The 14,059-nt window shown below is 45.6% G+C and overlaps 1 protein-coding gene across 2 annotated transcripts in view; it reads right to left on the bottom strand.

Annotated features, from left to right (window-relative positions):
* The window catches only part of RARB (retinoic acid receptor beta), a 189,713-nt gene extending 176,322 nt beyond the window's left edge, over positions 1–13,391 (bottom strand). The window contains exon 1 of one of the 2 annotated variants that reach the window (XM_055416736.2): positions 12,666–13,391. In XM_055416736.2, the coding sequence (XP_055272711.1) occupies positions 12,666–12,822 (157 nt within the window). In that variant the 5' untranslated portion in view covers positions 12,823–13,391. The remainder of the gene's footprint in view (positions 1–12,665) is intronic. The other variant, XM_055416738.2, reaches the window with a different exon arrangement.
* Between the last annotated feature and the right edge of the window lie 668 nt (positions 13,392–14,059).

Below are 14,059 nucleotides of genomic sequence, written 5' to 3'. Positions count from 1 at the left end.
GACGTGCCTGAACACCTATATCCGCTGACTTGACCATGGTTAACTGAGTGCTGGTCAGGTACCACACTAGCTGTGCTGACAGCCTGCTACTGGACTGCGAAGACAGAGGTAAAGGACACCACATCTGATCTCAAATACTTCCCGGTGCTAAGGGGACCCAATCCAGGTGGCTCAGTGGTAAAGCATCTGCCTGCCAGTGCAGGAGTTCAGTTCAATTCAGTCGCTCAGCCGTGTCAGACTCTCCGCGACCCCATGAACCACAGCACTCCAGGCCTCCCTGTCCATCACCAACTCCCGGAGTTCACTCAAACTCATGTCCATTGAGTCGGTAATGCCATCCAGCCAACTCATTCTCTGTCGTCCCCTTCTCCTCCCGCCCCCAATCCTTCCTAGCATCAGAGTCTTTTCCAGTGAGTCAACTCGTCGCATGAGGTGGCCAAAGTATTGGAGTTTCAGCTTTAGCATCAGTCCTTCCAATGAACACCCAGGATTGATCTCCTTTAGAATGGACTGGTTGGATCTCCTAGCAGTCCAAGGGACTCTCAAGTCTTCTCCAGCACCACAGTTCAAAAGCATCAATTCTTCAGTGATCAGCTTTCTTCACAGTCCAACTCTCACATCCATACATGACCACGGGAAAAACCATAGCCTTGACTAGACGGACCTTGGTTGGCAAAGTGATGTCTCTGCTTTTTAATATACTATCTAGGTTGGCCATAACTTTCCTTCCAAGGAGTAAGTGTCTTTTAATTTCCTGGCTGCAATCAGCATCTGCAGTGATTTTGGAGCCCCAAAAAATAAAGTCTGACACTGTTTCCACTGTTTCCCCATCTATTTCCCATGAAGTGATGGGACCAGATGCCATGATCTTCGTTTTCTGAATGTTGAGCTTCAAGCCAAACTTTTCACTCTCCTCTTTCACTTTCATCAAGAGGCTTTTTAGTTCCTCTTCACTTTCTGCCATAAGGGTAGTGTCATCTGCATATCTGAGGTTATTGATATTTCTCCCAGCAATCTTGATTCCAGCTTGTGCTTCTTCCAGCCCAGCGTTCCTCATGATGTACTCTGCATGTAAGTTAAATTAACAGGGTGACAATATACAACCTTGACGTACTCCTTTTCCTATTTGGAACCAGTCTGCAGGAGACCCAGGTTCAATCCTCGGGTCAGGAAGATCCCATGGAGAAGGAAAGGGTAGCCCACTCCAGTACTCTTGCCTGGGAAATCCCATGGACAGAGAAGCCTGGTGGGTTACAGTCCACGGGGCTGGAAAAGAGTTGGGCACGACTCACGGCTAAACAACAACAATGCCAAAGTTTGCAAGGTAAGTGTTATGGACCCATTGTACAGATGAAAACAGTCGAGGCAATGGCAGAAGCTGTGCAGGAAGAGTGCCCAGCTTCACTGCACCACAGGGTCCACAGAGGAATGCAGGCAGCATCTACCCAAAATGCTCTACATGACCCATAGATGGTCACTTCAATTCACCCATCTGCCTCCTCAAAATCTGTAGTCCAACAATTAGATTTCAAACTAAAGAAACAGGTAGAACATGGTATATAAAAATCCCAAATACAGAACAATATATTGCACTTGAAATATACAGTCACTCCTTCATATCTGCGGGACCCTGGTTCCAGGATCCCTGTGGACACCAAATTCTGTGGATGTTCAAGTCCCTTATATAAAATGGAATAGAACAGAATTTGCATACAACATCCACATCCTCTGTATACTTTAAATCATCTCTACTTACAGGGCCTAATACAACATAAGCACGAAGCAAACAGTTACAAACACAATGTAAATACTGTGCAAATAGTTGCCAGCTGTGCAGCAAAATCAAGTTTTGCTTTTTGGAACTTTCTGGAATTTTTTGTCCTGAATATTTTCCATCTGAGATTGGCCAAATCAATCAATGTGGAACCTGCGGATATGAAGAGTGAACTGTTTGAAACCACAGAAATAAGGGCATTATGTGAGGCAAACCGCCATCATGATGATTAATGTAAACTTCATTAAATAGTCACAATTTTCATAGGTCTGTGTTGCTGTTTAGTTGCTAAGTCATGTCTGACTTTTTGTAACCCCGTGGACTACAGCACGCCAGGCCTCCCTGTCCTTCGCTATCTCCCAGAGTTTGCTCAAACTCATGTCCATTGAGTGGAAGATGCCATTCAGCCATCTCATCCTCTGTCGCCCCCTTCTCCTCCTGCCCTTAATCTTTCCCAGCATCAGGGTCTTTTCCAAAGAGTCAGTTCTTCGCATCAGGTGGCCAAAGTATTGGAGTTTCGGCTTCCATAGGTTTGGGACCCTAAAAACAAGCAGATACTGAAAGTAGGTGGAAAATACCCAAATATAAGTTTTTCAGTATTTCCTAGAAGTTTTTCTTTTCTTTTCAGTAATGGAAGATACAGCAGTGCTGTTTAAGAGGTACCACCACTGGTGTCCATCTCCAGCTGAGGGCTCTGAGCAATCTAGAAGAACAAGAAAAGCTTATTTCTCATCTCTCACCTCCTTCCAGATCCTCAGTCCTGACTCAGACTCCTGTGAGCCACAGAGGGACCAGGTCAGTGCAGACTCTGTCCACAAACAGGACGGAAGACAAAAGGATGAAGGAGCAAACAGCGTCCCAGCCTCTTCCACAGTTTAAAGGCTGTGTCTTTCATGAGAGAAATGATGGAGTCAGAGGAGATCCTGTGGTCCAGTGCTTCACCTCTCCCCCACCTTTCCCCCAAACCAAAGCACTCCGTGGTCCACACTTGGTGTTACTGGGGCATAAACATTCTCCAGGAATTCCTCACTCCGCTGTCACACTGCTATGAAACTCACTTTCTCTGAGCCTCGATTTTCTTTTCTGTGAAAAGAGGCAAATCATACCTGCCTCACATTTCTGCCTGTGATAATAACGTCGGGATAATGATTAGAGTAGGGTGTTGTCAAGTGTTTAACCAGCCTAAAGAAGGAGCCAAGAACCCTACCGAAGCGCTTCAGGTTCTCTAAACCAGAAGACGGTCACTTCTCTTGGGTTCCAGGGCTCGGTGTGACAACCGCAGTGCAGACTGGACATGGCGGCGTGCTCTTGGACCGCCCCCCAGCCATGGAGAGGTGGCCCCACGGGAGCTGGGCTGGCCAAGCTGCTCCCCTACCAGCAGGCAGTCCCAGTGACCACGTGCCAGCTTTGCTCCAGCCTTTCAGAGGCCCAGGAGCTTCTAGGCCCCCCTCTCGGATTACTGCCGCCACGCAAAGAGGAGCAGGAGGTACACACGGTGACAGCCCAACTGAGCTCTCTGCCAACAGCCAGAGTCCACAGCCAGTCCTGGGCGCCAGCAAGGACAAGCTTTCAGCCCAGTTTATTCCCGCATGGTGCAGCCTGAGCGGACATCACCCGGAGCAGAAGATCTGCCCGACTGAGCCCAGTCTGCCCACAAAATATTGAGATAATATCTGTTAGATCACTAAGTTTGGGGGGCACTTTGTCATACAGCAAGAAAGTCTCAAAAACAGTCATAAATAAAAAGCGACACAATAGCCCACACGGGGAAACAGCCTGCATGCCCGTCGACAGAGGCACAGAAAAAGAAAACGCGTTCCATATGCTCAGTGGAATAGCCTCAGCCGTGAAAGAGTGAAATGACGCCGTCTGCAGCAACACGAACGGTCCCAGAAATTATCATACTGACGAGGGAAGTCAGAGAAAGACAAACATCGTATGACATTACTTACATGTGGAATCTAATTTTTCTTAAATGATGCAAATGATCTTATTTACAAAACAGATCCACAGATTTCAAACACAAGACTTATGGTTACCACAGGGGAAGCTGGGGAGGGGATAAACTTGATAAATTAGGAGTTGGGGATTAACAAACACGCACTATATAGATGAAATAGATAATCTATAAGGACCTACTGTAGCGCACAGGGAACTCTACTCAATGTTCCGTAGCAACCTACAGGCGAAAAAGAGTCTGGAAAGGAATGGATACACGTGTATGTATCACTGATTCGCTGTATACCTGACTTTCCGAATACCCGAAACGAACACAATACGGTAAATCAACTATACTCCAAGAAAATCTGTTTAGAAAGAAGTGATTTTTTAAAAAATATCTAATCAGACCCACCTCCCTAAAAACATTATTTAACAAACACTCCAGAAACATCCTGTGAAACTTCAAGAAGCCGGTTCAGAAGTTATGTCCTTATTCCATTGCGGAGTTTAAAACTCTGCTTTGTAAACTGCAGTTAGAACGTACCTACGGTGGCTACACCCAGAAAAACCTCTTGCCTGCCTCTTGTGACAAAAAATGTGTAACCCGTGTGATCCTCTCCTTAGGCCTGAGTTCTGGTTCCCAGTGGGTTTTGGTTCTTTCTGTAATCAAACCCACTCCCAAAGTCCCAAGGAGACCCTTGGGTTTGTGTCACCGTGGGGCTGTGTCACAAAGGCACGTGAACACAAGTGTCTCCCTTACGTGCAGAGTACAAAGAGCAAGGGAGGCGTGGACTTCAGCTTGGTGGTCCCTCCCCTGCCACCAGGACACATCAGGGGGAGCCTGGCATATGGCAGACACCACCCAAGAGCCATTTGTTGAACAGGCCTTTGCAAGATCTAACCCATCCCTGAACGACAGAGCCCTGGGTGGAGTGTACAGAAACAGCTTCGAGGGTGGCCACGCTCAGGGGTGAAAGTCAACTGTTTGCACTCAGTCCCGGGGCTTGGTGAACAGATGCCACCGCAGCAGGACCGCAGTGCTATCCCACTGACACGGGAAGTACTGTCCCCTCGGCGATGGGCCACAGACAGAGGAACCATCTCACGCAGAAAAGATAGCAGCTCGGCCGACACCGAGGCTGCTGGCGAAGGCAGGCAAGTCACAGCCTCGCGCTGAAAGCAGAGGATGACTCAGGGACCTCCGTGTGTCTTCAGGGCAGGGCAGAAGCCTCCTTGACGTTATCGCTAACCTTGCTACAAATCCTGCGACGTCCCATTTTGTGGCTGTAGAAATCGATCCTGTGTCCAGGCGGGCTATCCCTCAGGCCAGGCGCAGCGCGGGGACCGCAGGTGGAGAGATGCTCGCAGTTGCGTCTGTGCTGGGCAGGCGGAGAGGCCGCTGTGAAATTCTCGGAGCGACGACCCCACAGCCCCAGGGCTGAGAGCCAGGAAGTCACTAGGCCCACCTCTCCAGAGCGTTCCCCACGTACAGGTGGCAGCGGAACTCCTGGGAGACTATTTACAACCTGTGCCTTTAGAAACCCGTGGCCCACGCAGCAAAAGACGACTTTTGCATCTTCCAACTTTGCCAGCACATCCAAACCCATTCGCCATGTCTCTGCTTCCTATTGTTCCCTATGATAAGCAGGGCCCCAGTGAACAATTAGAGCTTTCAATAAATAATCTCTAAGCACATTCATTTGATTGACTGTTATTTGATACAGCAGTTAGTTTCAATGGGGCAGTTAATATTGATCACATAAAGTACTCCAGACAAACATGAAACAGTTCCAGAACTCCATGGATTATTACCCTTTATCTGCCAGTCATCTGGGTTACTTGTAATGGTCACGGAATTTAAAATCAATAATAACAATTAGTGTTCTGTACACCAAAACGGATGGATCATGGGAAATGGGTTTTCCTAGAAGATCAGAGGTAAAATGGGCCTGTCCCTTGGAAGGCTGCTCTCTGGATTTCCAGTCCACACTTGGCAAGGTACATCCAGCCAAGTCTTCAGCACAGGCAGCGAGCAAGAGAGCACTGGCTTTAGGAGATGTGATCACAAAAATGCAGGTGAGGCCCCTGACGGTCTTAATCCAAAAGGATGGACCGTAAAAGATAAAAGTGATCAAAATGAGTGCTAACAAACACAGTAAAATTAATGGGACTTGCAATATACTTCCTCTGAGAGATGCTTCTAGCTACCTTTCCCCGCTTCCGATTCATAGGCATTTATCGTGATTTTTTTTTTTTAAATAAAATGGCAACAACGGTATTTTAGCTCCACGGTCCCACTACTGTAATGTCTGGATAATTAAAATGCAAAGCAACAGAGAAATGTTTCATCGTTAAACTGTAACCAGCACACTATGTGAAATCATCCATCCCAAAGACTTGTTTTTCATCAATTATTTGTTATTTATCTGATGTAAATATAAGAAGGACTAATTAAAATGTATGCCTTTTTATACAGCTTCTTGTCATTAAAGCCAATGAAAGCATTCTGAGGACCATAATGAAATAATTATGTTTGCCTTTAAGAATTCTCTTCAATAACACATGGCAGTACTGAGCTAAATTAAAACATCAGGAACTAAATTTCACTTGCCTCCATTTCCATTTTAGTTAATTATACCCCCAAGCTTTCCAATAGGCCAGACCCTAAAAAATCTTTTGAAGCTGAAACAGCCTTTTTGTAATCACAAACTTAAATGACAAGACAAAGGTACTGTAGCCCCAAAAGCTTTAACATTTTTGAGACAAGGGATTTATTACCGAGGTCTTCATTCGCTCTGAAAATTAGAGAAGTATTAGGATAAATGTGATTCAAATCTTCATTTTCCAGTTAGATGATGCACTCATCTTATCTGGTCCTATCTGCATCATTTCTACAACAGTATTCCAAATTTAGCTGTTTTTTGATAACATTTAATCTGTGACCATTATTAACTGATCAATATTAACAACCACAACAAAAACACTTCACTATATCTGAGTGAAATTAGGAGAATAACTCCTTATTCAATACTAAAACCTAAAAAAAAGCGTAATCTTTAACAGTAGACTATGATGGCATTTACTTGAAAAATTCAAATAGGATCCTTTCATTAGAATTTGACCTTCGCTGAACTTCAAATTGCAGACACTAATAAAGGCAGAAAACAGTAAAAAAAAATAAATAATTTTTTTTTTTAATGAGTTTAGGAGAAAAGGACGATGGAAAGAGGAAAAACTGCCAGGTGGTGTCAGGGCTTTAACCTGCTGTCAGATGATGCTGATGGGGGTGGGAACTTGGAGTTCAGAAAAGTAAACAGGAGTCCCAGGGATTAACTCTGACAATGTCAGTTCCCGCCCACTTGGTTCTACCTGGGGAGCTGGCAGGATTCACGGGGGATAATATTCGGTGCCTGCTGGATAGACCGTCTTAGGAGACATCAGAGGGAAACTGTTGACAGCTGGGAAACAAATATCCAGTACATGACAACCTAAGATTGCGATTATAATCGCAGAGTCTGCTTTTATTAAACCCCCTCCCCAGCAAGCTATTCTTTGTTCTGTTCAGAGAAACCTCCTTTGGGGAAGCAGGGCCACTGTCACCCAGGATCAGCCCCCGAGGCTGGCCCCGCTTCACCCCCTCAGCCCGGGAGCCTGAGCCCCGACAGAGGAAACGCTCCTCCGGGCGGGGTCAGCCCTGACGTCAGTTCCTGCTATCCCGCCTTATCGCGCCGGGGACCAGGAGTCTTATCTTACTGGAAGGCCCCCTCCCGGCTCCCCACCCTGCCGGGCCAGAGAAAAAGCAAGTCAGTGGTTCCAATGCCTGCTTGAATTCCCACCTAAGCAGCTCTGGGAGCTCCAGACAAATAACAGAACACCATACCTGCAAACGCACCTTCTACTGCTGCCTGGGTGGACAGAACTTTTTGCAACTTTTATTTTGTATTCATCAGAAGGGGTTCAGGGGTTGGGATGGGGCGGGAACCGTGCTTCTTAATGATGAAGGAAGGAGGCAGGAAGGAAAAGAGGAGCGTCCAGGGCAACATACTGAGTGAGGAGGCTGTTACTAGATCTTACAGATGGGCAGGCTGTCTCATCTCCTAGTTAACAAGAGGTGCTTAGGCCAAGCCACTTACAGACAGGATGCTGATAAATCTGAAACCGGAGTCAACTCTCCTGTCTCCATCGCCTCCAACGTCAACTTTTTAAGAAGAAGCTGGCTAAGAACGGTTACAGCTTTGTACACAGGGATTTCACGTGTAGTTCCACTCCTCCAGCACTCCCAATACACACACACAGGCATGCACGCACACACACACTTGAGGCATCAGAACCTCGGTCACAGTACTTAAATCCATATTGCAAGAGACGCCTTCCAGCGACAGATCTACGCTTTGCCACAGAAGGAACTCATGTTTAGAAGAATGACCCAGAAGCACAGGCGATCTGCCGTTATAATGGGAAAATTAAGCTGTGAGTGAAAGCTGCAGTTACACTGACCATAGGATCCAAACAAAGGCTTTCTGTGCCGCTCCTGGGTTCAAGGGGCAGCGCTGGGAGATGTCGTAATGCTGGAATATCTGGCATAGTTCTGTGACTTCTGTGGGAATTGTGGCAAGCATATTTGAAAGTGGGTTATCCTAGAAAAGCTGAGATGTATGATAGCTGTAACCACCCTGTAATTTGAAAGGCAAGATTCCACATTAATATCTTTTAGAAAGATTTTCAGCCAAGATTTTTCTGATTAACTTTCATCAAAAAAAACTCCCATTCCTGAAATAATCTATTTAATTGATAGTTAACTGAATTTATATGAGAACATTTAAAGTATAAAATGTCATTTAAGGATAAATTTATTGGCACTTACATGTAACTCAAACCCTATGGAAGATTCTTTTTAAGATGCCCTAAAATGAACACTGCATTTTACTATTTCGTAAATCCTATTGGACTCGAAGGGTTTTCTGTTTTGCAATGTGCTTTTACATCTTCATCTTCCTCTCAGTAATTTCTTAGTTAAAAAAATCCCCAGCTTTTAAAGAATTGTTTTCATTTTAAAGATTATAAACTCCTTGAGAGCAGAATTTATAATCTTCATTATCTACCATGTATTTCTCTTCTGAGATTGTCTATTGATTATATTCCACAAGAATGTACAAAGGAGAAAACAGTAAGGTTCTCTTTCCTGCTTAGCCATCTCAGAGGCTTAACATGTTGAAGGGAAATTATAAGAACCTGATATCCAGAAGAACTTTCTTTTCTGCTTTAAAGCAAAGTTCATGATGCTGCTGACTGGTTATACATGGTCAGAGCCAGGCCTCAAAAATGAGGAGAAACACTTCTGATCCAGGTCACCTAACCTATCAGAAACTGCCATTCCGGTCATTTATCTACTAAGAAAAAAAAGGAAGGCCTGTGTGGGTGTGAGGGCTTTGCATTTGGGCTGCGAAACCCACTGCTGCCTGGCGTCTCCCCATCCATTCCACAGCCCAGGTTTAAGGGACATGCACGTCCACTTCTGGCATTTCCACCTACTTTTTAGAATCTCCCCTCTTCTGGTAAAAATATTTACTTATTCATTGTTTTCCCGAAGTTGCACATCAGTGCCTCCTTAGCAGAAGCGCCGACTTATCTGGATACTGACAGAATTTTAGTATTGCTTTCTTCCTATGGGGGAGGAAAACTTAGTGAGTCTTCCACTTGCTTTCAAGCGGACCTATCCTGCACTCTCCGAAATGTAAGCAGAATTCCCTTCTCTTCTTTCTGATGGTGTTGGGGACCACTGTCATGTGGCAGAGAAGCAGAAAGTTATGTCCTGCTTTAGAAAAACAATTAAGCCTTTTCACCGAAATATTTATTCAAAACCCCATTCAAGTCATACGGCGGCTGTCAGGCTTTATTTAGTCTCTCTTTCAGAGGGTATCTTTGATTTTGCCACTTTGACCCCAATTTATATCTCACTAGGAGAGGATTTAGATACTGCTTAATACCGAAAATTCAGGTCCCAGCACTTTGCGAAGGGTACTTCTTTCCTTCTTTCCTTGTACATTGATAGTTTGTTTTTAAAAACAGCTGATTTCTCCTTGTTGAGAAAAAAAAAATCTTTTTATCCTTTGTTTTTTGATGTGTTGAGTAGGGAGAAAGACAGGGAAAGGGGCCAAGAAGTTGTCACACTCATGATTTCACTGAAAGCAACTGCTATATTTAGACCACAAATATTAGGATTTATCCTATGCCCACTGAGCAATTAATGCTGAAAACATCTGGAGCAGCCTAAACCCAAGATAATCCAGGAGGCATCTGAATAGAAACTTAGTGACTCCCAACACCTCCAGGGGCAGTCTTAAATCGCATTATTCATACCACATGCCCTCAGTAACTCGCTGCTCCTGACTTTGAATTTTTAGAAGCAATTCACAGGCCGTACTCCAACCGACAGCTGGTTGGCATATCACTTTTCTGTATTTAAAATTAAAAAGGAAAATAAAAAGAATATTCTAACACCTTTTAAGGAATGCTTCTGGTATGGTTTACATTCAAAGGGTTTACTCCAATTACTACACACACCATAAAAATAAAATAAAAAGTAGGGATCTCAGAGTAGAAAATAGTTTGGGTTAGAATTTCATACTATTTTTTCCCCTTCTTGCCCACTGTTTCCTCTCTGTTAAGAGCACAAACAGATCTGCTTCTTGTCAAAACAGTCATTAAGTAAAATGGAAATGGTTGCGGGGGTTTTTTTTTTTGTTTGTTTGTACTTACACAAACGGAGCCCTAATATGCTTTTACTTCAAAAGCCCTAACTGGCTGTGCCACCCTGAGCCAAACACGGCATGGCAGAGCTTTGTTAGAACTTTTATTTATGCTTAAAAAATGCAATCACTTGAACAACTAAACTGACCCATCAAAAGCCCTCCAACTCTGCAGGGGCATAAGTGATATTTACATTCTATTCATGTAACCTGGAGTGGGGGGTGGGGGGTTGAAACCCTTGTGAAACTGACCACAGCAAGCACTAATTGCCCTGCTTACAAAAATAAAGACACTGAAATTTTTGAAATCCCTTTGTCAGATGCCTTTATTTACTTTTTTGAAGGCAAGTTTCTTTGATTAGCTGAACTTTGCTGTTATCAACACTTCTTGCTTATCGGCTGGCCCTAGGTGAATGACACATTCACCATTCGCTCTCCCCAGATAAGGCAAATCCCTTGTTTAACTTGTTCAAGAACAAACAAAGCTTCTCCCCCAACTCCTGCAACTTAATAGGCACTTTTGGAGGGTTAATTACAAAAGGAAGAATGTCTACTTGTAAAACCTCTATTAGGTCTAATAGCTTGACTCCACGATCCCAGCATTCTTTTTTTTCTTCCTTAAAAAACGTTTCATTAAAACTTTCTCTCACAAGAAAAAGTTTGAGACCGCTCTAGTCCCCTGAGATTCCAAATGAAACTGTTCATACTGTTTTAATTGCTACAGAGGGATCTAAAAGATCCCTTAGTAGGTTGGGAAATTATTTTGTAACAGCTTCTTTGAGCTCTTCAGAAAGAAAACAGGCAGCAGGAAAGTAAAGCCATTTCAAGAGCAGCTAACTGAGGGCGCCTTCTGAAGAAAAAAAAAATATATATATATATATATTTTTTTACCCTGGTTATGGCTCTACGAAATATTAAGTCAAACAGCTAGACTGTTGGCATCAAATGGCTGTTGATTTTTCAGCTACAAACCTGTTGATCTCCTGGCCCTGGAAGCTCGTCTTCATTCTTAAGGAAAAGCTTCAGAAGAGGGCGGTTTAAATCTTGTCTCTCTTCCTCTCCTTTTCCTTCCCTTTCTCTAGATAAGCCATCATGTTATTAGGAAAACTCAATTTCTTCCAGTTAAACTTTGACCTCTTTGAAAACAAAGATTTAAAATGTCATTTTCAGGCTAATGCTCCAATGAATTGTCAAATAAAGTACTAAAAACATTTTGATAGATAGCGGAGCCATTTATCTAAATCACTGTCAGGGCAGCAATGCATCCCGCAGGCTCCCACTGCAGACACCCGAAGGTGGGGTTTCCTGGGACTGCTGCTCATTTCTCAAGACTGCAGCCAGGCTACTGTTGACCAGTGCGGGCCTCGGCACCCCGTCAGCATCAGATAACCAAATAGTCAATATTTTTTTAAAAAACTGGGCTACCCCACTTATGTTTCCCTTCCTTTAACCAATGTCCAGGTTCCCGGCTGAATTGCAAGATATGGAAATAATGGATGGCTCAGCCCAAGGGGTGTTCATTGCCAGTAGTTTTCTAGCAAAACAGCAACTTCTTAGAGCAACAAAGTGACTCGGAAAGGTGGCAGCAGGGTCAATGCTAAGAAATATTGCCTTTCCTCTGCAAGGAAAACATTGGAGGCAGCAGCTTTAACTGGTGGTTTGTGAACTTCAGGAGCAGCAGCCACCTCAATTAGGCCAAATTCCTGGTGAGGAAGATGTCATATTTTAATTACTTTGGATTGTTGAAACACATAAGGGGGAGATACATATATATATATATATATAGCCAGCAGTCAATCCAAAGAAGAGCAAAGTGAAATTCCCTCTGCATACATTTTAGTAAAAACTGTACAAATGTGTCAAACTGCCTCACTTGAAGAATGTTTCAAAGTCCTGTGGTCACCCTCCACTTTTCCCCTCTCTGCGCGCACATTTTTTTTTTTTAAACTATTTTCAAGGCACGGTAGGGTTGGTAAGGAGGAGAGCAGGAGTCTGGAGGGGTTGTTTGGGAAGAAAACATCTAACAGGAAATTTTCAGCAGACGGATTCAATACGCACACCAGCACAGCACACCCTTTCAGCATTAAATCATTAAACCCTTTGTCTGGCTAGCAGTGCAGTTTGTTTCCAGTGTCTTTATTGCATGCAAGAGAGAATTCATTTTTTTTTTCTGGGTAGAAGAAGGGAAAAAATAAACCTACATTGAGCAGTGTGCCGATGCTGCCATTCGGTTTGGGCCAGTCCACTGAAGCATGCTTTGAGAGCCTTCTCCTGGAGCATGCAGGAAGACGGGCTGGCAGTGTAGAAATCCAGGATTCGCCCAGGACTCACTGACAGGACATCCATACAGTCAAACATGATCTCCCCTGCACCGAATGTCTGCAAAAGTGCTTATCCTCTAGGTGTGGAGGCAAATGGCATAGAAAAGTCCACCCAACTCCATCAAACTCTGCCCCCTTTTTGGCACGAAGGCTGTTGGTCTTTTTCCCAGCCTCGAATCATGAATTATGACAGACAAGCCAGCTAAAAGCCTGTAATTGATCCAAATGATCATTTACCATTTTCCAGGCTTGCTCGGCCAATCCAGCCGGGGCGGGGGGTTCCCAGAATGATCCCAAGTTCTCCTTCCAAGCGGACGCCTGCAAAAAGCCTTCGGAATGCGGTGCGGCTCCTACCCGGACGGTGCCCAGACCAGCCCTGCCCGGCTCGCGCGCGTCCTCGGCATCCGCGTCCTCGGGCGGCTCGCGCGGGGACTCTGGTCCCCCCTTTGGCAAAGAATAGACCCTCCTGCCTCTGAACAGCTCACTTCCTACTACTTCTGTCACACAGAATGAAAGATTGAATTGCCTAATATATGCGAGTGAACTTTCGGTGAACCCTTCCCGGGCTGCTAACCTTCAAATGACCCAGCGAGTCTGACATCACCAGCTCCCAGGATTCTCACAGAGCCGAGCACTCCCAGCAGCCCCGCCGCGCTGGCGGCCCGCGGCCCGGGCGCGCGCTCCTCCCGCCCCGCGCCTCCGCTCCGAGCGCGCGGAGCCGGGACCGGGGCCCCCGGGAGGAGCGCGCGGAGCCCCAGGGAGGAGCGCGCGCGGAGCGGGAGACACGCGGAGCACGCGGGGCCGCGAGCAGCCTCCGGAACCGGGACGCCGCTCCCGGCCCGCCGCCCGCTGGCTCCCGCCCTTTGCGCCCGGGTTGCCGGGGGCTCCGCTTGGCTTCGCGCCCCGCCTCGCCCGCCCCCGGCCCAGCCTTGACATTCCTCCGTGCGCCTGTCTGTCTGGTAAATGCTTCGTAACGTGTTTTTCCACTCCTGCAAAAGCATCGCAAGCCCTAAACTGGAGCACGGAGAGGAGCCGCCCCTCGGGAAAGCCCGGGTCCAGAAACTTTCCATTTGATAGTCTTTTTCTCTCTGTCCCTTGCGGGCCTAAGGGGACTGCATTGGCTCGGAAGTAAAATTCCGGCTTTCTGGATTCATTTTCTTCTTAAAAATCATCCTGAGTCTACATGCAGCATATGAAGGAGTCGAGAAGGAGTTCCTCCCACCCCAGACACGCGCAAGCACGCAGATATGCAGGGTTTCATAAAACACAGTGAT

Source organism: Moschus berezovskii, chromosome 26 (assembly GCF_049115385.1).
Source record: "Moschus berezovskii isolate FMDL1 chromosome 26, NW_MosBer_1.0, whole genome shotgun sequence".
NCBI lineage: Eukaryota > Metazoa > Chordata > Mammalia > Artiodactyla > Moschidae > Moschus > Moschus berezovskii.
Note: the sequence above shows the minus strand (reverse complement) of the source record. Positions and strands in the feature narration are given on the sequence as shown.